Raw genomic sequence first — 25,912 nt, 5'->3', positions numbered from 1 at the left:
AAGAAGGTCTCTACATTTCTGTTGGGACTGGTCTTCCATGAATTTTCTCAGCGAAATCTAAAATGCCAAGAATTTGGTTCATCTCCTTTCGCATGGAATGACTCTGCTGTCCCCAAATTTAATTCTTGAAATTGACTCGGAAGTACTGTAAAAAAAATTGTTTCGTGAACCTAGGTGCCTGTGAATTGTGACGAAACATTCAAGAAACAGGCAAATTTTTTTGTTAAGGTGTTCTGCCTAGATACTTGCCTAACGGAGCATTCTTCTGCATCAAGTGCCGTATTGCTTGCTCATTGCCTTTCTTTTTGACTGGTTCTCACATTTCCTTGTCAAGTGTGAGTGAAATTTGAAAATGGGCAAGGTGCCACCTCTTTTTGACACAGAGTGGCACATGGCCAGAAATGTAGTTTGAAGCAGTGGTCATTTTCTTTGCAATCATTAGCGCCAGCAGACTGGTTGGAAATATGCAGAAATCACTCTTGCTTGACAGTTCAGCAGCCGACCATGATGCAGGAGTACCTTTACTGAGAGACTGTTTATTGCCATGGGTGCGCTCCAGAAATGCCACCTTGTAGCACTCTGTATGTAGCCACTATCTGCAAGTTACCACATCTGTTCTTCCATGGCCGAGATAAAGGTAACCCCCCCGTCATCATTGGTATCCAGTCTCCTTATACATCGCTCCCACTATAGTGACAGTGTTTATCGTGCTGTTCGTCCTTTGATGCAGCCACAACATTAGAAGATGCATGCAAAGTTAGTGGGCTTCCTCATAACAGGAATATTGAAAGGACTCTGAAAATGAACACTGAAGCTTGTTTGGCTGGCTGCTGTTTACTTCAGAAAGTTTTGCATAATACCTTTTCTGTGTGCTCAACTTACTGCTCTGCCATTCCTGCATTTTTTTTCTTCTCATAGCAGGGATGAGGGACGTTCCTCAGGAAGGCCATGCATATCATGCAAAACCAGGTGGTGTTTTTTGGATACTGCATGGTTATGCAGGCATACCTCGTTAATATGGTACTTTGATCCCGCATCAAAACTGTCCATAAAAGTCGGGAAGAAAAATAAAACAAAGACGCATTTATTGAGATATATACACAGGGATTACATTATGCTTTTCCAAGTTGTAATCTTAGAAACTTGAACATTTCCCCGGTTGCAAAAATTGCACTGCGGTGCGAAGTGCCTCATAGGCCGTGAAAGACATGATGCCAGGATTCGCACTGGGTGTCCGATTCTGTGTTTGCTGTTGTATCCACAGTGGCCCTGTAGACAACTTGCTTGTTCACCAGTTATTCACCACTTCCTGGGTCTACTGCATCAGCTGCAGGCATTCCTGCGTACTCAAGAGGAGGATGTCATTGATGCGCACATTCATTTTCCTGTGACCTCCCTGTGAGGAATGTGATTTCTTGTCTGCTCTGTGACAACGATGGTGAGCCAATGTATATGTGGGCTTTGTTGGATATGCAGAATCTTTCCAGGTGTCTGTGTGCGTTTGCACCTTTTGTACTGGAGTTGTAGGTTCCCCGGTTCACCTATCTGTTTGCATATGGTTCTGTACTCATGATAGCACCATTAGCAGGTTCCCTAACTAAATTCCAATTCTTGTGCAGGATGTATGCACAATGACAGACACTGCACTGCTGAGTTGAGCTGTTCCCGAATCTGGCAGTATCGATGATAGAGTCTGTGCGTCAAAGCTGAGGTCAAGCATTGGACCTGTTCAACTCCAAAAGTTTAATTTCGATTTCATTACTCACTGGTTGGACCAAATTAAATTGTTCTTGCTGCTTATACTCGTAAATTTTGAGCTTTGAACTGCTGTTAAGCTCAGTTCTGCGCTTAACCGCAGTCATATCTCAAGACCAAAAGACCAAATACCGCTTAATTTTCATCGCAACTTTTTTCTTGTGCGCTTTTTTTTTCCCGAGTGGTCATCATACTGCAAGTGAACAGCTTTGTTTCCAATATTTTTTTTAGTGGCTTTGTTCTCTTGCAGGTGCAGGTTGGTGCAACAAAGGTTGAGGAAGCTTCCATTCTTTTTTTTAAAATGCTGAAATGCTTATGGAGGTGGTCATCTGAACATTTATTTATTTTCACATCCTGCAGCCTCAGGTGAAACTGTGGCATGAGGAGGTGAAAAAATACGTACCCCAGTGTGCCCTTCTAAACACCTGTCCAGTGATAGCAGGATCTAATACACTGTATATTGTGCAGTGGAATTTTTTCCTTACACATTTCTTTGTACACTTTTTTTCCAGAAGTTGTTGCCCTCGTCATCCAACAAAGTGATGCGGCTAGTGCTTTGCAGAAGAAAGCCACTGACATATTGGTTCGCTGCCTGATTTTGTTCAAGCTATGCAACAGCTGAGGTGCTCTGCAGACTATATCAATGAAGCCTTCACCAACATTGGCCAAAGCATAGTTAAGGTACTGTGCTTCTGCTAAGTGTGAATTCTTTGAGGCCCCGATGCCAACATGGTGTGAAAATGACATTCAAAAGATGTCTTCACAAGTTTACGGTAGACTGAATTGTATGGAAGCAGTCCTTTAATATAGGCACTGTCTCCTCATTGCTCTTCAGAGCAGCCAAACTGCCATATATATATATAGCCAAGAGAAAATCTGACAGCGATTCAATGTCAAAGTGGTTGCTTTCTGTGCCAAACGAGCCGCAATCGTTATGCCAGGTAACTAGGCCAACCATTTTTTGCACGAATAGAATGCGGAAAAAAACAATATAACATCACATTTGTTCAGTGCACAGGATTCCTTGTACATTGGATCCCGCTGTATTAGGTACGGTTTCTTTAACGACAGACTGGGGTACATTTAAATTATTGTTTTCACGAGCATAGCAAACATGTAAAAGTCAGAGAATGGTGGTTTCCCCAACCTTCATTGCAGAGTATGCAGGTGTCAACATATCTTTGACATATTGTAACAGGAAGAAACATTTCTGATAACCCGAAAAATTGTCTGAGCAGAAATAATACATAGTCTGAAAAGAGAAAAATGCACGTCTACTACTGCCGACATTTTACTGCAGAAACCTGCAGTCATGATGATGATTCTTATGCATTCACAGTTCTAGCACTTTTTACTGCATAAGTCTGTGTAAGAGTGCGAACAGTAAATGGCAAGCAGCAGCAGCAGTGCATCATCCTTTCCTCTGTATTCATTGTCTGTGTACTTTACCAAAAATAAAAATTACGATTACTTACACTGCGAGACCAGGCTCGATCTCATCAAACAAGCCATTTTCTACAATGTGCTTCGCACCAAGGCTGTGCTACGATGCGGTCGCTTACCCCGTTCTGCCTCGTCATGCAGGTGATCGCTCCCCTCTGGATTACCACGCTTTTCCCCGCCCCTCTTGCTGCCTGTCCACCGGACATCTCGCCGGAATGGACGCCCGCTCCCAACCGAACCGATATGTGCCAGCCTTGCGCCATCACCGCTTCGCCCGATCGTGCGCTGACCTCACCAGTGCACTGCACCCTCGACAGACAGTTGAAAACACCATCGCCATCAACATCCTCTCCCGCTCCAGCTTTTAAGCAGCTTCGGCCACCGGCGTCGCTTTGTGGGCTCGGTGGCTGTGCCACGATGCGGTCGCTTACCCCGTTCTGCCTCGTCATGCAGGTGATCGCTCCCCTCTGGATTACCACGCTTTTCCCCGCCCCTCTTGCTGCCTGTCCACCGGACATCTCGCCGGAATGGACGCCCGCTCCCAACCGAACCGATATGTGCCAGCCTTGCGCCATCACCGCTTCGCCCGATCGTGCGCTGACCTCACCAGTGCACTGCACCCTCGACAGACAGTTGAAAACACCATCGCCATCAACATCCTCTCCCGCTCCAGCTTTTAAGCAGCTTCGGCCACCGGCGTCGCTTTGTGGGCTCGGTGGCTGTGCTACGATGCGGTCGCTTACCCCGTTCTGCCTCGTCATGCAGGTGATCGCTCCCCTCTGGATTACCACGCTTTTCCCCGCCCCTCTTGCTGCCTGTCCACCGGACATCTCGCCGGAATGGACGCCCGCTCCCAACCGAACCGATATGTGCCAGCCTTGCGCCATCACCGCTTCGCCCGATCGTGCGCTGACCTCACCAGTGCACTGCACCCTCGACAGACAGTTGAAAACACCATCGCCATCAACATCCTCTCCCGCTCCAGCTTTTAAGCAGCTTCGGCCACCGGCGTCGCTTTGTGGGCTCGGTGGCTGTGCCACGATGCGGTCGCTTACCCCGTTCTGCCTCGCCATGCAGGTGATCGCTCCCCTCTGGATTACCACGCTTTTCCCCGCCCCTCTTGCTGCCTGTCCACCGGACATCTCGCCGGAATGGACGCCCGCTCTCAACCGAACCGATATGTGCCAGCCTTGCGCCATCACCGCTTCGCCCGATCGTGCGCTGACCTCACCAGTGCACTGCACCCTCGACAGACAGTTGAAAACACCATCGCCATCAACATCCTCTCCCGCTCCAGCTTTTAAGCAGCTTCGGCCACCGGCGTCGCTTTGTGGGCTCGGTGGCTGTGCCACGATGCGGTCGCTTACCCCGTTCTGCCTCGCCATGCAGGTGATCGCTCCCCTCTGGATTACCACGCTTTTCCCCGCCCCTCTTGCTGCCTGTCCACCGGACATCTCGCCGGAATGGACGCCCGCTCTCAACCGAACCGATATGTGCCAGCCTTGCGCCATCACCGCTTCGCCCGATCGTGCGCTGACCTCACCAGTGCACTGCACCCTCGACAGACAGTTGGAAACACCATCGCCATCAACATCCGCTCCAGCTTTTAAGCAGCTTCGGCCACCGGCGTCGCTTTGTGGGCTCGGTGGCTGTGCCACGATGCGGTCGCTTACCCCGTTCTGCCTCGCCATGCAGGTGATCGCTCCCCTCTGGATTACCACGCTTTTCCCCGCCCCTCTTGCTGCCTGTCCACCGGACATCTCGCCGGAATGGACGCCCGCTCTCAACCGAACCGATATGTGCCAGCCTTGCGCCATCACCGCTTCGCCCGATCGTGCGCTGACCTCACCAGTGCACTGCACCCTCGACAGACAGTTGGAAACACCATCGCCATCAACATCCTCTCCAGCTTTTAAGCAGCTTCGGCCACCGGCGTCGCTTTGTGGGCTCGGTGGCTGTGCCACGATGCGGTCGCTTACCCCGTTCTGCCTCGCCATGCAGGTGATCGCTCCCCTCTGGATTACCACGCTTTTCCCCGCCCCTCTTGCTGCCTGTCCACCGGACATCTCGCCGGAATGGACGCCCGCTCTCAACCGAACCGATATGTGCCAGCCTTGCGCCATCACCGCTTCGCCCGATCGTGCGCTGACCTCACCAGTGCACTGCACCCTCGACAGACAGTTGGAAACACCATCGCCATCAACATCCGCTCCAGCTTTTAAGCAGCTTCGGCCACCGGCGTCGCTTTGTGGGCTCGGTGGCTGTGCCACGATGCGGTCGCTTACCCCGTTCTGCCTCGCCATGCAGGTGATCGCTCCCCTCTGGATTACCACGCTTTTCCCCGCCCCTCTTGCTGCCTGTCCACCGGACATCTCGCCGGAATGGACGCCCGCTCTCAACCGAACCGATATGTGCCAGCCTTGCGCCATCACCGCTTCGCCCGATCGTGCGCTGACCTCACCAGTGCACTGCACCCTCGACAGACAGTTGGAAACACCATCGCCATCAACATCCTCTCCAGCTTTTAAGCAGCTTCGGCCACCGGCGTCGCTTTGTGGGCTCGGTGGCTGTGCCACGATGCGGTCGCTTACCCCGTTCTGCCTCGCCATGCAGGTGATCGCTCCCCTCTGGATTACCACGCTTTTCCCCGCCCCTCTTGCTGCCTGTCCACCGGACATCTCGCCGGAATGGACGCCCGCTCTCAACCGAACCGATATGTGCCAGCCTTGCGCCATCACCGCTTCGCCCGATCGTGCGCTGACCTCACCAGTGCACTGCACCCTCGACAGACAGTTGGAAACACCATCGCCATCAACATCCGCTCCAGCTTTTAAGCAGCTTCGGCCACCGGCGTCGCTTTGTGGGCTCGGTGGCTGTGCCACGATGCGGTCGCTTAACCCGTTCTGCTTCGCCATGCAGGTGATCGCTCCCCTCTGGATTACCACGCTTTTCCCCGCCCCTCTTGCTGCCTGTCCACCGGACATCTCGCCGGAATGGACGCCCGCTCTCAACCGAACCGATATGTGCCAGCCTTGCGCCATCACCGCTTCGCCCGATCGTGCGCTGACCTCACCAGTGCACTGCACCCTCGACAGACAGTTGGAGACACCATCGCCATCAACATCCTCTCCCGCTCCAGCTTTTAAGCAGCTTCGGCCACCGGCGTCGCTTTGTGGGCTCGGTGGCTGTGCCACGATGCGGTCGCTTAACCCGTTCTGCTTCGCCATGCAGGTTAGTAAGCCATGTTGTCTTTACGCTAAGAAATCTAGTGATTACTTTTTGATACAGCTGCCGAGCCCGCAATGCTGCCTTGCCATTGTCACTGAGTGTTCTGATGTCATTATTTCCTTGCTTTTGTTGTCCGGCGACATAGAGACTAACCCCGGCCCTGCCTCACTCGAAACTGTAGTTACGGAACTTAAAAAATTGTCCGCCGGTCAGTCGACATTAATCGCGGAAGTTACAGACCTCAAAAACCAGTTACTAACAACAGACAACCTTATTTCTGATCTAAGCAGGCGCATCAGCGCTCTTGAAGGTCATTACCAAACCATACAGTCACTACGCACAGAGATAGAAGGCCTAAGCACTCACACCACCCAGGCAACTCGCCAGCTCTGTGATCTCGAGGATCGCATAGACGAAGCAGAAAACCAATCACGAAGAAACAACCTCATATTCTACAACATTCCGGACCCTGACCCATCTGAAACGTGGGCCGACTCTGAAAAGCTACTAATTCGCCACTGCTCCGAATTTTTGGACATCACCCTCGACCCCAAAACAATAGACCGCACTCACCGTCTTGGGCGCCACGAACCTGATCGCTGCCGTCCGTTAATTGCCAAATTCGCACTTTTCAAAACGAAGGACGAAATTCTAGCTAATGGCCGCAAATTCAAGAACACTGACTACTCCGTCGGTGAAGATTTTTCACGCCGCGTTCGCAATGTGCGCAAACATCTAGTTACATTTGCCAAAAGCAAGACTAACCGTTTTTCTTTGCGATACAAAACCCTGTTCATCGGTTCCCGACGATATATCTTCGACGAACCATCGCAATCTGTAAAAGAGATACCATAGCGGTTGCTGCGCCGCCAGCCCCCAGCCGCTCATGTACCTACCACCGCCCAGCCTAATCTTTCCTTTTCGGCGATTTTCACAAACATACGTAGTTTTCTTCCGAAACGTGAAATCATCTCCAATCTTGTGTGTTCATCTGCTAGTAACTTGCTGATACTTACCGAAACATGGCTCACTAATGGCATCACCGATACTGAAGTTCTTGCTGACTTACCGAATTTTAACCTTCTTCGCAAAGATCGCACATCCGCTCGAGGTGGAGGCGTTTTCATCGCAGTTAGCAATCAGTTCTCGTGTACAGTTATTAATATTCCATCAGACCTTGAGATAGTATGGCTACTTTGTCGCGCTGCGCCCCAAACCGTACTGCTGGGCGTTTGTTATAGAGCGCCAAATACCAACTCCGATTTCTCTCGAATTCTTAACGACGTGATCAGCCAATTAACGAGGAAATACCCAAAAGCGCATATCATTCTTTTTGGAGACTTCAATTTTCCAGAAATCAACTGGCAGACACAGACAGCTGTCGGCAACAGGGAAGCGAATGATTTTATCGAGGTCTGCCTAAACTTCAACTTAACTCAAGTGGTATCTGAACCGACCCGCGGTGCAAACATCCTAGATCTAATCCTGACTACCCACCCGGAAGCCCTCTCATCTATCACTTATCTACGCGAAATCAGCGACCATAAAGTAATCCACGCCACATTTGAGTTCCACCCATCACGACGCCAGAATCAAAACAAAACTATTCGCCTCTACGACAAAGGAAACTATGAAGCCTTTAGTCTTGAATTAAACCAATATCTCACAACATTTGAAGCATCTTTTCACGATAATTCAGTAAATGACAATTGGTCCCGTTTTAAGAAAAAGGTTAGCGAACTAACCAATAGATACATCCCCAAAATAAGCTTCCACTCGGACCGCCAGAAACCATGGTATACCAAAACGATAAAAAGACTCGACAATAAAAAGAAGCGCCTTTTCCGTGCGGCAAAATTAAAGCAATACGACGAGTGCGCATGGGAAAAATACTATACAGCCGAACGCACCTACCTATCAGAAATTCGCTACGCAAAATACTCTTTCCTTCACAACGACCTCCCCAAATTGTTGACTTCCAATCCCAGAAAGTTTTGGCAGGTCATAAGTGAGCACCCGGCACATACCATCACTCTAACTAAAGAGTCTGGAGAGGAAGATGATGACATTGAGTGCGCTGACATTTTTAATAACGCCTTTTCATCTGTGTTCACTAATGAAATTCACCCACCAACTGCAACTTTCGCCGTCAATATAGAGTCCAGCATGCCTGCTATCGCGTTTTCTGAAGCCGGCATTACCTCGCTCATTGAACACCTTAAAACTTCATCATCGGCCGGCGTCGACGAAATTAACTCCAAAATACTGCGCAACACTAATAATATTTCTGCAATGTACTTATTGTTATTGTTTTCACAGTCGCTTTCTACAGGTTCCATTCCGGATGACTGGAAAGTGGGAAAGGTCATTCCCGTCTTTAAGTCCGGTAACAAAGATTCTCCTTTAAATTACCGTCCGATATCATTAACCAGCATACCTTGCAAAATCATGGAACACGTCATCTATTCTCAAATCATGGACTTTCTTGACGCTATCAACTTCTTTCATCCCTCACAACACGGGTTTCGCAAGGGTTTGTCATGTGAAACTCAACTGGCCGTCTTTCTTCATGACGTTCACTCTAACCTCGACCTAAATTTACAAACTGACGCTATTTTTCTAGACTTTGCTAAAGCATTTGATAAAGTTCCCCACAGGCGTTTACTGCTAAAACTAACCATGCTAAAACTGCATCCTAACGTCTTATTGTGGATCGAAGAATTCCTTTCTAAGCGCTCCCAGTTTGTTCTCGTTAATAGCCAGAGTTCCAACCCTCTTCCAGTAACATCAGGCGTACCCCAAGGTTCTGTACTTGCTCCCCTCCTATTCTTAATCTACATAAACGACTTACCCTCAAACCTGGTTTGCAATGTTCGTCTGTTTGCAGACGACTGCGTTATTTACCACACGATTTCCAACACCTTTGACCAATCACAGCTGCAAAACGACATTGACACAGTGCATGCCTGGTGCGATGACTGGCTAATGTCGCTTAATCCTAATAAATGTAAACTCGTATCTTTTCACCGCCGGCGTAACCCCCATATTTTCTCTTACTCCGTTGCTAACGTTCCACTAGAATCTGTATACTCATACAAGTACCTAGGTGTCACCTTGTGCCAGGATCTCTCCTGGCGCTCTCATGTAACGAACATCGTCGCATCAGCTAACCGGTCATTGGGTTTTTTGAAACGTCACCTACGGCACGCCCCTCAAAGTATTAAACTTCTCGCCTACCAATCACTCATTCGACCAAAACTAGAATACGCATCTGCTATCTGGAGCCCGCAACAAGCATATCTCATCAGTTCACTAGAATCTGTCCAAAATCGCGCCACGAGGTTCATTCATTCTGCCTATTCATACGACATCAGTGTATCGTCACTTAAACGACAGTCAGGTTTATCAACTCTTGCCCATCGTCGTCGCATTGTTTCTCTTAGTCTGTTTCATAAGTTTTTTTACAGTTACCTCGGACAACCACCCTACATCACACCGCCCGCTCGCATATCTCATCGCACCGGCCATCCACTGCAAGTGTCATGCCAACGCTCCCGCACCGTCACTTTTTCCGCATCCTTTTTTCTTCGCACTGCTAAAGACTGGAATGGCCTTCCCCACGACGTTGATGCCATCACCTGCCAATCAAGTTTTGTGAACAATTTAAATATGCATTTCATAAATATCATGTAAGCAACCATATTCAACCCATATTTGTACTCCCACCCCTTATGTAACACCCCCAAAGTGGGGTCTTTAAGGTAATAAAGTGAAGTGAAAGTGAAGTGAAACATAAGTTAAGGAGCTGCACAACAGAGTCCACACAACTTTCTGCACAGTGCGCATGTCAGACGAGTGATGTATTCCTTCCAGTCCTCATAAATTGGTAGTCAAACCACACCCTCGGTCACATGCAGCGTCACACTGATATGGATGTTAGTTTTCTGTACACTAACATAAGAGGTGTTCTATCTGAATACATGGCTCTTTCTTCACTAATCGATTCAAGCAGTTTGTCTATCATCACGCTTACTGAGACCTGGTTAAATGACATGACTTCTGACAATTACATTTTCCTCTGCGACTCCGAATTTAACATATTTCATTGTGACCACGTCGGCCGTAGGGGTGGTGGTGTACTTCTTGCCATTAAAAAAAGAGGTTACTGCTGTGCTTATTGAGGTCGTATCGTACCTGGAGTCAGTGTGGGTTCGTATGAAATGTGGTCCTACGGATGTCATTATTGGTGTTTACAGCCCTCCTGACATGAGCACTTTTTTCTCAATTGAATTCTGTGGAATGTTAAGCGAAGTTACTGTTCGATTTCCTAATTCAGGCTTACTATTACTAGGTGATCTTAACTTTGCAGCAATTAGTTGGCCTTCAATAACAGCTACAGCTAATGATCCTGAAGCTCAGGCTTGCGTGTTTTTTTATTGCAACAACATATTTCTGAACCCACGCATTGTTCTGCCAATGTTCGTGATCTTATCCTAACCAGGAAACGTTTGCTCCAATATTACCCTCTTAGAAGGCCTTTCTGATCATACTATAATCACGGGAAAGCTTAATTTCAAGCACCACAAGAAAGCAACTCGCAAAAAACAAATCAGCTGCTACAACTGAGCAAACTTTGCCGAAATAAATGCTGAGTTGACTGTTTTTGCTGAGCACTTTCTTCTAAATTTTTTCAACACGTTCAGTGCAGGTCAACTGGAACCTGTTCAGTAAAAAACATGCTGCTCTTATTGACAGATTCATGCACTAATCCTGCGCTTTGGTTTAGTCGGCACCTACATCGCCTAAACAGTGACAAAAAACTCTTTTACAGACAGGCTGACTGCTGGAAACGCTACAAGGGCCGGAAATGCTACAAAGCATGCGATAAGGATTAGCAGTTGATGTCTAAAAAATGTTGTCATTACATGGCATCAATTTTTTAGGGAAGAAGCATTCGAGTGCTTTTTATTATTTACACATACTGCTGTGTCTTCTGTTAAAGGCATAACAGGGGTGGGCTACACAGAATTTGATTACAACAATGCCAATAACATGGTTAGGCATGAAATTATTTAGCAATGCATGCAGAGAACCGTCTAAGTTGTTCCATAATTTAACGTTCCGTGGACCTTGATATGCCGGCATTGATATGACGTAGATGTGCAAGCTTGAGCCATTTTTGCAAGCCACCCAAGACAAACACATTAGGTAAAAAATTGTGAAGCATAGTAGTGATGTCATTGTTAAACAGTGTGAGAAGACGGGACACATGAAAGGAAGACAAGCTACACAACCACTGAAGCAAATGCATCATTACCAACTTGCCCAAACAGAAGCTTTAATTTAGTGGTGATATGTTCACTTTGTTTCAAGAACTGGTGAGCGGTTTCAGCAGCTTTGCACCGTACCAATATTTCTAGTTTTCATTTACCCACTGCAGTACGTTTTTTCACATTCACACTGCCCTGATATAACAACTACCAGGCCTTCTGACATGTATGATCCTGAAAAACTGAACGAAATTTGGGTGCGCAGAAAACCCCATATACATGCGCCATAACCCATAACATTTCCAAGGTAATCATGAGGGAACATGCACGCTCCATTCACTGGCGTAATGCCAGGCAACTGGTGCACAAGGCAGCAGCGCACCAATGAAGTTTTTTCTACACAGCCACATTCTGCAAACCTTTAAGGCTGACAAAACAGAAGATAGCAGTGCAGCACAAGGTCATGACTGTGACTCAAGATTTCTGGATGATAGGATTTAACAAAAGTGGCCATGGAAAACTCTGTATCAAACATGCACATAACTAACATACAACAGAGAAGAACCGTACACTGGTATGGTTTATTAGGGTTCAACGTACCTAAGCAACTCAGGCTATGAGGGACGCCGTAGTGAAGGGAACTTCGACCACCTGGGGTTCTTTAACGTGCACTGACATCGCACAGTACATGGGCCTCTAGAATTTCGCCTTCATAGAAATTCCGCAGCTGCGGCCGGGATCGAACCAGCGTCTTTCGGGTCAGCTGCCGAGCGCCATTACTGAGCCACCGCGGCGGGTCGTACATTGGTGAGTTGTTTGTATTCCATGGCGACAGCAGCACCACAAGACAATGGCACAGGAACAGCACAGCCCCCTAGTTCTTGTGTCAATATCTTTTGGTGCTTCTTCTATCACAGACTGAATATTCTATATTCAGTACTTATCATGATAACTTGGTATCTTGCAAATACTTTAAAAAGTGAATATTTACAATGAACTTAAACACTATTACCCATTCTTTAACTACTCATAACATGCTTCAAGTTTGTTTGCTCATACTCATTACTCATACAAGACATGTTAACCAGTTGTAGCATTTGTCATTATGAGCAGGCAGTGGTGGTGAAAAACACTTACAGTAAAAAAAATACAGAGAGAGAAGAGGCTATCAAATACGGATGCTTTGCTAAACCATGTTGATGACCTCTGTTAACACTAGTTATGTCAAACTGAACTGGTTGCCGCTCATTTAAGGTGCTGAATCGAGCAGGGCTGGTCGGAAACGTGCTTATGGAGTGTCTTTATACTGTTATGAAGGCATCAACTGTACAGCAATTGTAAACGTCACTGTCATTTTGGCTCAGGAGGGCTAATATTTTAGTGTGAAAGTACTACTGCATGAGGTCTAACTGGCTCACAGAGTTAGTGTGAACCTTGACCTTGAGGATGACCTTGGCTAAAAAATAATAAAATATTGCCGTGACTGGGATTCAAACCCACGGCAGCACAAGCAGATCAATTTCGCTGGCCTGTGCACGAGAACACTATGCTGCTGCCGCAGACGACCACGGCTCGCGTTGTTGTTGCCATGAGGCATGGCACATACCCACGACAGGGGATTGGCCAGGGTTCAGTGGGGAGACCCCATAAAATAAAGTAAACTGGCGTCAAGCTAATGATTGTGCCTTGGGTGAAATTTCAGAGTAATTTAAAATAGAAGGAAGAAACAAAATACCGGGAGAGAATATCTGAGAATTAAATATTAAACATACGAAAATACCCAAACGCTCTTTTGAATGCGGAACTTTTTGAAACAATCAGCAAGGGAATCTGCCGGTAGTTACATAATTGTGGAGGTATTCGCAAACTTGATGCAATGCAAAACCCCTTGCGCTCACGCCGAAAGAGTTGAGAAGGGGAACCGACAAAGTGAGACCCAACTTTGTAATGGGAATTTCTAGGTGTGCTCTCCTCTGGTGTGCAAACCTCCAGCAAGAGAGTAGGAAATGCTGCAATGTCTCGACTTCACCACAAGCCGCACAAAGGTTTCTGGGACTGAACCCGCATCTACATAAGTAAAGATTTAAACGGGGAACCCTGCACTGCATGAGTGTCATCGCTACCTCACACTGCCGGGTTTTACACGCATGAGCCTTCCATGGGTACATGAGATGTTGGCAGCCAACGGTAGAGAGTAAGGGATCGTTGCACGTGGCGGTTATAAACTGAAAGCGCTGAAATCGAGTCATACCAAAAAGAACAAGATTAGGGACGCTACAGGCAACAGGTGCATTTAGAGCTTATTTTGTCAAAAAGTCTGCTGCTTCATTTTGTAAAATACCACAGTGGCCTGGTATCCAAACGAAGCGCACCTCTTTCACCCATACAGGAATAAAAAAAACTTTAGTGGGCGTCTCAAAAAAGCATTTCATGTGGACTCCAGCACCAACAGAACAGACAGAGAATCGGAGGGGAATATCACCTGAGAAACAGTTGGGGGAATTCAAAGTGACCAGGCCAAGAGCCATAAACTCTGCTATAAATATGGTTGTGTAATCCGGGACTCTAAACGAAAAGCTCCACAAGAGAGGCTCAAAAAATAGCAACCACTGCCTTCCGGTTGGCCCCAGACGCATCTGTAGCAATCACAGTATGTTACGGGTAATGGGCAAGGTGATCAATGAGGAGTCCAGTTAATGTCCTTGCCGGCAGATGCTTCGCATTAGGTGGGAGATTATAATCAAAAGCAATATCCACAAAGGACGCTGCCCAAACAACTCTGCATACAAAATTGAGATGCACACCAATGTTGGATAAACCTTGGCTAATGAGGAGTGAGAAAAAGGGCTGGGTGAGGAAAATAGGTGTAGCCACATCAGGAGCCGACTCAAATGCCCGCAAAAAAGTCCTGACAGTTAAAAGGTGAAAACAGGAGTTAAGGTCGGGAATACGAGCCTCCAGGTACAGAACTGCGGTGGAAACTGATTGAGGGAGACCTAGGCAGAGGCGCAGTGCGCGCCTTTCTAACAGCAGCAACGGATGAAACTTATATTTAGGGGAGCCAGAAAAATTATGCAGCCAAATTCCAAAATGGGTCTGACATAGGCAAGGCTTTGTAGTGAAGTACAAGCATGTCCCGGTGCATGCCAAATTTCCTATTACTCATCCATAGTAGCCTACCCAGTGCACACTCACCTTTCTGAACGTTAGTCTTGATGTGGGGCCGCCAGTCCATACTGGCATCATAAATGACGCCTAGATACCTCAGCGTTTCTACCTGAGGTATGCTGTCCGAGCAATAGTGTAGCGATATATATATAGAGGCATGTTGGTTTTAAAAAGCATCACGCTGCTTTTATGCACATTTAATACCAAATTTAACGTATCCAGCCAAACCGCGAGCGCATTGAGGTAATCCTGGAGAGAACGATATAGGGCATGAATGTCTGCTGCCGAAGCAAAGAAGGCTATGTCGTCTGCATAAACATATACTGTAACATCAGGGTGTACTGGAATGTCACACATCAGCAGATTGAATAGAAGTGGCAGAAGTACAGAACCTTGTGGCACGCCTCTGGTTTGGGCATAGGTGTCTGAGGTGAAGGAACCGTCAGAGCAAAAGAACTGCCATCCTGTTAAAAATTCGCGCATCCATGCATTAATGTAGTACGGCGGGTGTAATAATGCCAATTTACAGAAAAGGGTCGAATATTCAACACTGTTGTACGCTTTAGCAATGTCGAGCGTCGCTAATGCTGATACTTCTTTCTTGCGCATAGCAAGGCGGACTCTGCTCTCTAAATCGACATGGGCAGACCAAACGGAGCATCCGCGGCGAAAGCCAATCTGGGCAGAGCTCAATGCGGTCACTACTGGAACATGCGTGGATAGGCGGCTGTGCACAATTCTGTCTATGAGCTTTACCAAATTGGATTTTAGAGCTATCGGCCAAATGTTATCAATATGGAAGCCTTTCTTTGTACCTTTTAAGAGCAATATTATTTTCGCTACCTTCCAGGAGTGCGGCAACCATGCAGTTTCCAATGATGTATTGACCAGATGGGGGGGTCCCGAGTGAAGTCTTGCGCTAAGATTTTGAACATACCGACCGTAACACCATCCCAACCCGGAGCTGAGGATTGCATTAAATAAACTGCAGTTGTTAACTCTGATTTGTCAACCGCAACATAGTCTGAGCCGGGGTAGGGGGCGAACAAAGGGACTCTATGCTGCTCCTGAAAACGTGAAGCACGCCCTTGAGCAATTCGCTCTAACTCATCTTTCGCCTCATGTGGAGAGAGCACCACTGAGCTGCTTAAATGCATGGCTGAGGAGTTCTCATTCTGTTCCATAAAACGATACAAAGCTTTCATATTTTTTGGATTTGACAAATAGGTGTTCAAATTTTGATTGTAGTCATCCTTTGCCTTTGCTATGGTTCGTTAAAACGAGGCCGAGAAAAATTTGTAGTTGATCCAATTTGCCTGGCTCTGATTATGCGAAAGGGTCCTCCACACTGCTTTCCTGCAACGGAAAGCTGTCTCACACGCGTCATTCCACCATGGGGATGGTGATTTCTTGCAAATAGCAGAACGCACAGTGAACTGGGATCTCTCCGTAGCCTTCAAAACTGAAGAAAAATCTCGCTGAGCCCTGTCGGTCACACATTAACAAGGATCAGATGTAAGGGAGGCACACAAAGATGATTTGTAGCCTGCAACTAATTTTCGGGCAGAACCATTATCTTGGAGGGGCTCACCAATATGGTGAAAGTAATTGGCAGGTAGTCACTAGACGTGCCACAGTCAATTGTGGACCATGCCCCTATACCTACTCCTCTTGCTGCCAAGGACAAATCGAGAACTGAGCGTAAGTGTCTGAGGATGAAGGTTATGGCTCGAGAATTGCAGCAGCGCACATTTTCTGACATCCATGCCCATAACATATGTCCATGTGAATCAGTATAGGAACCCCAGACGACGTGATGTGAGTTGAAGTCCCCAGCAATGATTACCCTGCTAGAGCTTGCAAGTAAGCTGTCTAGGTGGTCTGTTCTGCATATTCTATTTGGAAAATAGACGTTTGCAACTGTGACAGTAGAGCAGTGCGGCAAAGTGAGATTTATAGCTAGAAGCTCACAATCGGAATCCATTACTTTTTAGTTATTAATGCCCGGTGACACAATTTTGACGAAATCAGGGTCACGAACCCTCCCCCCCTGCCATTAATGCGGTCCACAGGGAAAATACGAAACCTGTTTAAAGAAAATGACTTAAGAGGGAAGAGCCAAGTTCTTTGCAAGAGCAGAATATCTGGGCTATGAAAAGATAGAAGAATTTTTAAATCGGGAAGAGAAGATGCAACAGAGTGGCAAATCCATTGGAGAACCTTTACACCTGCCATGATGCCTATTTGAGAATAGAGGCTGAAACAGCCTTTTGTAGCATATCTGACCTGGAAGACACTCTAGAAGGCCCTTTTTTTCTCTTGAGATGGGGAATGGACGACTTAGAAGGGGCGGTTGAAGCACGACGCTTCTGTGTAGGACACGCCATTTCTACATCATTAGTGCAAACAGTGTTGCAAGAAAGACTTACAGGGGCGCTGTCGAGAAGCGGCACGTGAGACGGTACCTTGGGTGATGACGTGGCAATGAAACTTTGAGCACAGCGTTGCTGTGATGTTGATGCTGGTGGAATTACAAGCTGAGGTTGAGGAATAGCCTGATTTGCAACAATATCAGACAAGGCCTGCGTGAAGCTGCTAAACATGCGCTCAACCACAACTGAGAGGGCTTTTTCAACGGTTGACACTATTGAGGCAGACAATGTGGCCTCGAGGTCAGGAGTAGAGGAATGCACAATGCTGGCATATGAACTGAAGCAGAATTGACATCTGAGCTAGTTGGTTTTTCATTTTCAAAAATTATATAAAGCGCACTTAGGACAACAGACAAGGGAGACCAAACAACACAAGCGCTAAGGAGTGTGGTTAAGGAGTGCATAAGCGTCTGCCCGTGAGCAGCGATTCTGCTCAATTAATTCCAGTAAACTTTGCTCCTGTGACCGACTTTCACAAATGGCATCATCGCCGCTGTGACTGTTACTGCATAGACAACAGCTTGGTTGTTCAGCGGTGCAGCTGTCGGAAGAGCGACCTTCGCCACACACCCGGCATCTGGTCACCTACTTACAGGCTCTGCCACTATGTCCAACTCTCCAACAGTTGGTACATTGCAGGAGTCGAGGATGCAGCGGGTCCACGCGGCAGACAATAGGCCAAATTTTCAACTCCGAGGGGCATGTGCGACCATCAAAAGTTGTTATGACTGACTCCGCTGCAACACGGACTACAGCCGTCTCGCGAGAGCAGCGGTATACAGAAATAATTTCCGCCCCGGCTTCCTGGAACTCCTCCAAAATTTCTTGAATTGAAGATGACGGGTCCACTCCACGTACAATGCCCTTAGTGCACGCAAGCCGCTCAGGAATGAAGGCTTTAACTGGCAGAGAAGTGAAGGTATTACACCGGAGCAGATCCGACACACACTCAATGTTTACCGACTTACAAACAATGCCCCACCTTCCAAAAGGTCGCACTTCAGAGATGTCGAGATAGTGACTGGTTAGACTTTTTAGTTGATGCTGCATTGTTTTGGGTTCTTCATTTTGAGAATTGCATCTCCAATCGGTACATGCGCCATGGGAATTGAATCGACGCCATTTTTAGAAATTAATTCAAAGGCAAGCTTTCGGCCGGTAGGCTGGTGAACCAGGCTGCCGAGCCTCCTCCCGGGGAGGTGAAAGACATGCCTACACACTGCGCGCCGGCAACCTTACATCTCCTGAGTAAGCACAGCTACCCTGAACCGTGGCAGAAAACCCATGAACAGGGAACGGCCTCACCAAAAGAAAAGAAATGCCCGGCACCACCAGGAAATGAAGCAGGCAGGCAGTGACGAAGCAGCAGCAGCCACCAAGCAGCGGTTTTTCAGCCCTTTAGGCCTTTGCGCCGGCACTTGGCGTCTAACACAGCAACGTTCCCCAAACTGCGTTAAGCTGCAACACATGCTCACGCTGTGCATTGCATATCGTCGTCTTCCATTAAGTAAAACTACTCTAGAACTAATCTTGTCACCAGAAGTGCCGACGACCTAGCAAAGCAATACCATGAGACAAACAGGCTAAACACATGCTTTCGCACATATACTCGGTTTAACTACGTTGAAACCCTACCATTTTTCCCCCCTGGTGCGGTACCCATTTACTATACAGGGGCGCCGTGGCTGAGCTCAAGCACTGCGCTCAGTATTTCTAAGAAAATTAACTGTGTGAACTCACTTAATTGAACAGGTCAGGCCTGAAGCGATCAATTTCGTGTCGCGTCACACGGAGGTACTATCGGCAGGCAAAATTTACGAGGTGGGAGTGTACGGGAAGAAGATGTTTTTGGGGAAAGGAATGGCGCAGTATCTGTCTCGCATCTTGGCGGACAACTGAACTGTGCCGTAAGGGAAGGGATAAAGGAGGGACTAAAGAAAATAAGGGAAGAAAGAGGTGCCGTAGTGGGGGGCTCCGGAATAATTTCGACCACCTGGGTATGTTCAACGTGCACTCACATCACGAAGAGCAAAACCGCAAAACAGGACGGGACCAAGGCAGGCGACAACACAGGGCGGTACTTTCGCCGCACTGAATGTTTTAGTCATGGTTGCCATTGAACTGTTTCTACATGCTTCATCTTCTTTTTATGATTTATGATTGCTTTCCAGATTACACGCGCGACTGATCCTAATAAGCTCTGCTGTGTTTCAATAAATGTTCAGTTGTCAGTACCGCCCTGTGTTGTCGCCTGCCTCGGTCCCGTCCTTTTTTGCGGTTTTGCTCTTCATGATGTCATACCAACTGGCCTACACCACAGTCCTTCTAACTCACATCGCACAGCACACGGGCGCGTTTGCGTTTCGCCTCCATCGGTAACGCGGCCGCCGCGATCGGGTTCGAACCCGGGAGCTCCGGCACAGTAGCCGAGCGCCACGTAAGCCAATCGCTCGAAGTGTCTGAACGAGGCGACTTGCATTCGCCACACGCTGGTAGCATTTTTAAAACACTAGTTCGCGAGGAAGCTCTACAATAACTTTTCTTCCAAGAGAACACGCACCCCAATAACTTTTGCTGCTGGTGGTACATGCATTTACGCGGTATGAACTCGACTCTGCCCGACAGGATTACGCAGCAGAGAAAGCCTCTGAAAAGAAAAGTGACTATAAGGTACCTCAACTGCTGTTTTCCGAAAAATTAGTACAGTACTAACGAAGGCCGTGTAGGCAGCTGCGCAGCACGGAGAGCTCACCTGAACTGGCTCCAACGTGTCATACTTCAACACCGCAGCCTAACTTTTTGCTTGCGCTTAAAAATGCACTTAGTGTTACAACAAACACAAGAACAGCACCAATCCAGCCACAGATACAAACGACCCGCGGCACGCAGAAGGATGATGCTGATGTCGATGGGCAGGCCATCCCAGCAGATGGCGCTGCAGCGCCACCTACGAAATGAACTTTTTCTGAAACTGTTACGAAATCCGCTGGAAGCATGACTCAGAATTAGTAAGAAAGGACACCACATTAGCACCATAAAAATAATTAAAGCTGACAGCAAAAATAGCGAAAGTACAGATTTTAGACAAAACTGCCGATCGTAAAATCAAAACCCAAACTCGGCAAAGAATGCACTCAGCAGACGACTTTACCATTTTTTTTTTGGCATCGAAGCGCGTTGACCTACAACTGCACCAACTTGAATCTCAATTTTGAAGCGTGAAAATGTCATTTCTCGAATCAAATGATCTCTCATAACCGAAACAAGATTGGTTTCGTTTCCTTAACGTGCACTGCCATCAGACAGTGCACGGGCCCCTAGCATTAACGCCTCCATCGAAATGCGGCAGCCGCCGCGGGATCGAACCTGTGCCTTTCGGGTCAGAAGCCGAGCACAATAACCACAGCAGCGCTGAGCGAAGGTGCTGTCATTCATGGAGGTGCATGGAAGATATTAATTGTGCAGTCTCAACCCTTTTCTCAAGGCGTCATATCGCGTTTCACAAGGACGGGTAAATAATGCAGGCCGAGATAAGCTGCGTTTACAAGAATGCAGCAGTGCCGCACCGTATATTTCACGGACGCGACACGCCACTATTCACATACAGTATGTACTATCCGGGACGAGAGTTCTTGGAAAAACGTTTATTGTAGCTCCACCTCCCTCACGGAGCAAGACTATACAGGAGGTGAAACTCCCGTCAGCGCGAGCGAGCGCAGGCGACCAGATAATCACAATTGTATGCGCCGACGGGGGCGCATGCAGTGGCGGCGCCTTGCGGCGCCTCGTAGAAGCAGCAGGGAAAAAAAAATGCAGCGCCCAGACACGCGGCTCCGGCGCGCTCTCCGGTGGCGCGAGCTCAGAGCAGACGACAAGCAGACGAAACGGGTGTTTGCTTCAGCGGGCACGCCGTGACGTTGTATTTCAGTAGTTTCTTTCCAGGCCGCCAGCAGGATAGTGGCGCCGCGGGATGTGACCTTTTCTGGTCGCCGCAGACGGCGGAGTTTCCACTCCTTATAGTCTTCCTCCGTGATCTCGCTATTCAGTCGCCAGATACTGTATGACGTATACTATAGGCTTAAATGCTCATTCCTCTCAAAAGCAGCTACAATGAACAGTGAACTACCAATGGCGCAACACGGCCTCCGAGATTACCGACAACTAACGCGAAATGGGTGATTCCGGAAGCCATTGTTCAAGAGTGTAACGGACGGACGGATGAACGGACACAGCATGAGCCATTAAAGGCTTTCTCCTTAATAACAAGCTTATAAAACATCTCCCTCCGTCCTCGTTCACCCCTCGCTCGCAGTCGATATTTGCCCTCTCCTTCCTCCGTCTGCTCTCTTTCACACGCCCTTTCTCTTCTCCCTCATTTCCCGTCCTGTCCCGCCAAAAGTGCATTGTTTCACGGCGCACCACGTGAACGCCATTCGACAGCCAGAGCTCGTCCCGAGTCCGTGTCTTGTTCTCTTAAGCTGTGTGCCTCGCGTTGCGACCTGTCAAGTTTGCGTAAGCCACGCCTGCCTTATGGGCATCACATCTACAAATGTCGGCTCCTACTCCACTGGAGTGCATGGAAGACGTCCAAGCCTCCACCCCTGATGTGAAGGTGCTTCGCTGCAACCTCTCAGATGACGCAGCAGCGGAGCAATGGGTGCAACAGTACAGCGCCGATACTAACACATCGTGGATCGTCGACAAGGTGACAACAAAATGCACCAAGTAAGTGATGTTAGCATAGCATGCCACACACGACAAAATGTGGCGTTCATTACACGAGAAGGAGGGGGGGCTCGATCTCGGCCATCTCGGATTTATTAAAAAATACCATGCCAGTTAGCGGCAGGCAACTCTTGCGCGATAGGCACGAAACAAGACAATGGGGAAATAATTCTAAAGAAAAAACTCCGACGGCCTTTACGTTGCTTGCCATGGTGTCTACAATGAGATCTAGCTCAATGTTCTTCCGATTTTCCCGCCAGAACTCCGGTGGGAACTGGTACCATTCTCCTTATAGGCTATGTATGAGCTATCCCGTCTAGGAGATTAATAAAAGCAGAAGAAAAAAAACCCATCTCGCCGGTGATCCAAACCTACGACCTCCCGATTCCGCGTCCGGTGCTCTACCAACTGAGCCACGGCGAAGGCTGTTCAATCTTTGTTTTGGGGAGCATTTATATGTAGTGTAACCGAACCTTGGATGGTGGATGGAAAGTAGGAGCGTCACCTTTGAAACGGGGCAGTGGTAGTCCCCACCATGCTGTTTTTTCCTTTATTTTTGTTTAACTCTGCTGTAAGTTTAAATAAAATTCGCTCATTTTCTTTAAAATACGTCTTTCTACACTTTAAAACTTATGTCACCTCTCTGTTTTTGTGCCACCAATCCTCCAATCACTTTTTGCTAATTTCCACCGCAGATTTATTTACATGACTATAGTTATCTCTAAACCCTAAGGCCTCAGGAAGAGTGACTGCCTGCATCAACATGGGGATGGATACCATCACATTTTAGAATGAGGTGTTCTATTGTTTCTACAGATTTACCACACGCAGCACACGTGTCATCTAGCTTCTTCGTTAAATTTCTTTTTGTAGCGGCGCGTTCTGGGACACCCTGACCTTGCTTCAAAGAGGAGGGCACTGCCTCTTGAGTTATCATAAAAGGCTTCCTTCCTGATTTGCCTTTTCCAGCATCGATATAGTTCTACACTACGCTTCTTTTCCACTGAATCTATCCAATTTTTACCTTCGACGTTTTTAACCTGTCAATTAGTTCTCTTTCTTTCTCCTTCCTCATCTCTGGCAAACTTACTGGCCAGCTTTCTAGTTCGTTTCCGACACTGTGTGTCAACGCTCTTTCTGTACAGGTATTTAAATACCTTAGCTGCCCACCTGTTACGTCCAATTTGCTCAGGCGTTCTTTGTATAGTACTTTACTCTGAGCTTCCCGTGCTTCAAACGTTGCCTAGCCCATATCCCCCTGTACTGCCTCGTTTGTGGTTTTCCCGTGGGCACCTAGTGCTGATCTTCCAATAGTTCTCTGATTTAGTTCTAATCGCGACTGAACTTCAGCCCTTAAGCATAGAACTGCATTCCCGAAAGTAAGCCCCGGCACCATTATTCCTTTCCAAATACCTCTGAGGACTTCATACCTGTTGTACCCCCACAATGCCCTATGTTTCATTATTCCGGCATCTCTTCGCCCTTTTCCTATGAGAGACTGTTCATGCTTTTCCATGTACATATGTCCTTTGTTTTCCCATACTCCGAGATATTTGTATTCGGCCACTCAGGGTATTTCATGGCCTTGTATTGTAAGCTCCTGATCAGTTGTACCGTTGAAAACCATCACACCTGATTTAGTCGCGCTAAAACTGTAACCTAGACTGTCTCCTTCGTCTCCACAGCAATTCACCACAGTTTGCAAATCTTCCTGGCTATCTGCTAACAGTACAATACCATCTGCATACATTAAACCTGGTAGTCGCTGCTCAACAACCTTTCCGCCTAATCTTTACGACAGATTATAACCTAGATTGCTTCCTTGTAGCCTTATTTCCATACTTATAATGTAAAGCATGAACAGCAGCGGTGATAGAGGACAACCTTGCCTTAATCCTTTGTGTACCTGGACACTTATTGTACTCTTAATTCCTTCTCATGTTATTTCAGCATTTTCTCGATATATTTCCTGCAGAAAATTAATTACCTCATGACCGACACCTTCACCTTTTATTATGTTCCACAGGAGTTCCCTGTTCACGTTGTCGTATGAACCGCTTATCTCCAGGAAGGCTAAATACAGAGGTCTGTTTTCCGCCTTAGGTATTTATATGCACTGGGTAAGCACGAACAGGCAGTCATCTAAGCGCCTACCACTTCTGAACCCGTTCTGAAGTTCTCAGAGTATTTTATTACTTTCTACCCTTGACTGCATATTTATTTTCACCGCCTACATCACCAGCCTGTATGTAACTGATGTTATCGTAATTGGTCGGAAGGATTTTTTGTTCGTCTTATTGCCATTCCCTTTATAAATCAAATTAATTTTAGTCTGTTTTCAGTTGTGCGGAATTTGCTTATTTGTTATGACTGCCTCCAATACTTTAGCAGCGTTTCCTTGCCTCTTGGGCCAAGTTCAATAATTAGCTTGATTGGAATTTCTTCGATCCCTGCGGACGTACATCTTGGAATATTTGTTTCCGCCTTTTTCCAGTTAAGATTCGTCAGTTCCTCGCTGTTTTCTATTTACTGTCCTGTGTTGCTCCCTCATTTGGGTGATTACTCTATCGTCTTTCTTAAATGAACCAGCTATAATTGTAGGGTTTTCCCTCGGCATCGTGAATCTGTTCCTGCCTTCTGTGATTCGCTTTGCCCAGCCAGCCTATATGGTTCCAGAATTTTTTTGGTCCCCCTTTAGTTGCATCGCGAACTTCAGCCAGCCAGCGATCAGAGGACTGCTTTATTTTAGCCTGGACGAGGACCTGCACTTGCTGTTTCTTTTGTCGATAATATTCCTATTTTCGGCCTATTTCCTCTTCAGATAACTGCGCCCTCTTTGCTTCTCTGTGTTCCCGTGATGCCAACCGTCGTTGTTCGATGGCCTCCCTAATTTCCTTATTCCACCAACTTCGTGGCTTCCTCTTTCCTCTCCAGCGGTTTACTCCTTTAACTTGTTTTATTTTTGTACTAATGAGTAGTTTTAACTTATTATAATCCCACTTTTCCATGGGATGTGTCCTTTTTGCTTCCCCTATGCAGGCCGCTATTTGCACTATTTGTTTGTCATTTAATTTTGCATACTCTTTTTGACTCCCCTTCATTTCTCTTTTGAGCAGGGTTCCAAACTGTAGACTAATACGCTTATGATCACTACCGAGGCTGTACTTCCCCTCTTCGTCTATTTCCATCATTGCGAGCTTGCTATACATCCCCTGCGAGATTAAGCAGTAGTCAATGGTTGTTTGCCTGTTATGGGATTCCCACTTGATTTGTCCCTCACACTTAGTTTCTCTATTTGCAATAACTAGGTTGTGTAGCTCACAGAAGTCTAGCATCAACTTCCGTTACAATCTGTGTATCCATCCAGATCCTCGATGTGGCCATTCATGTCCCCCAACAGAATAATATCGGCGCCTTCCCCAAACTGCTTTATATCGTCATTCAGACACTTAACTAGATCCGTGTTCTCTTGCCTGCATTTATCCCCTGTCCCTAAATAAACTACACCTAGCCATGTCCTTTTACCGGCAATTGTACGCGATACCCAGACATGTTCTTTGCAAGTTGACTTTAATCTTTGCCAATTTTTTCCTTGCTGCATAAGCATACCTATACTCTTCCTCTCCGTAGTTGTTCTGTTCCTCCCTTCCCAGGCGTAGCCATCAATAAGCGGTGGGTCTTCTAGATCCCTGAGATGTGTCTCGCATAGCGTGTACACACCTACTTCTTCGTCCTTCAACTGCTGTTCTATCTCTAACCACTTCGCTCTCTTTCTACCGCCTTGCATGTTTATGTACCTGAGGGGGGGGGGGGGGGGGTGCAGGAAGTAAGCTTTATCAAGTGTGCCATTGCCCGAACATCGAAGTGTTGACCCTACGTGACTGTGCACGC

General features: G+C 47.2%; 1 protein-coding gene across 1 annotated transcript; it reads left to right on the top strand.

The window, feature by feature from the left end:
- Nucleotides 1-6,115: 6,115 nt before the first annotated feature.
- On the top strand, nt 6,116-9,881 carry LOC144102044 (uncharacterized). The gene has a single exon (XM_077635311.1). It carries the CDS (start codon nt 6,220-6,222, stop codon nt 7,279-7,281), a length of 1,062 nt encoding a protein of 353 aa, XP_077491437.1. The 5' UTR covers nt 6,116-6,219; the 3' UTR covers nt 7,282-9,881.
- The last annotated feature ends 16,031 nt before the right edge of the window (nt 9,882-25,912 follow it).

The sequence above is a fragment of the Amblyomma americanum genome, chromosome 8, assembly GCF_052857255.1.
Source record: "Amblyomma americanum isolate KBUSLIRL-KWMA chromosome 8, ASM5285725v1, whole genome shotgun sequence".
Classification (NCBI taxonomy): Eukaryota; Metazoa; Arthropoda; class Arachnida; order Ixodida; family Ixodidae; genus Amblyomma; species Amblyomma americanum.
The sequence above is the reverse complement of the archived record's forward strand: the minus strand, read 5'-3'. Positions and strand labels throughout refer to the sequence as shown.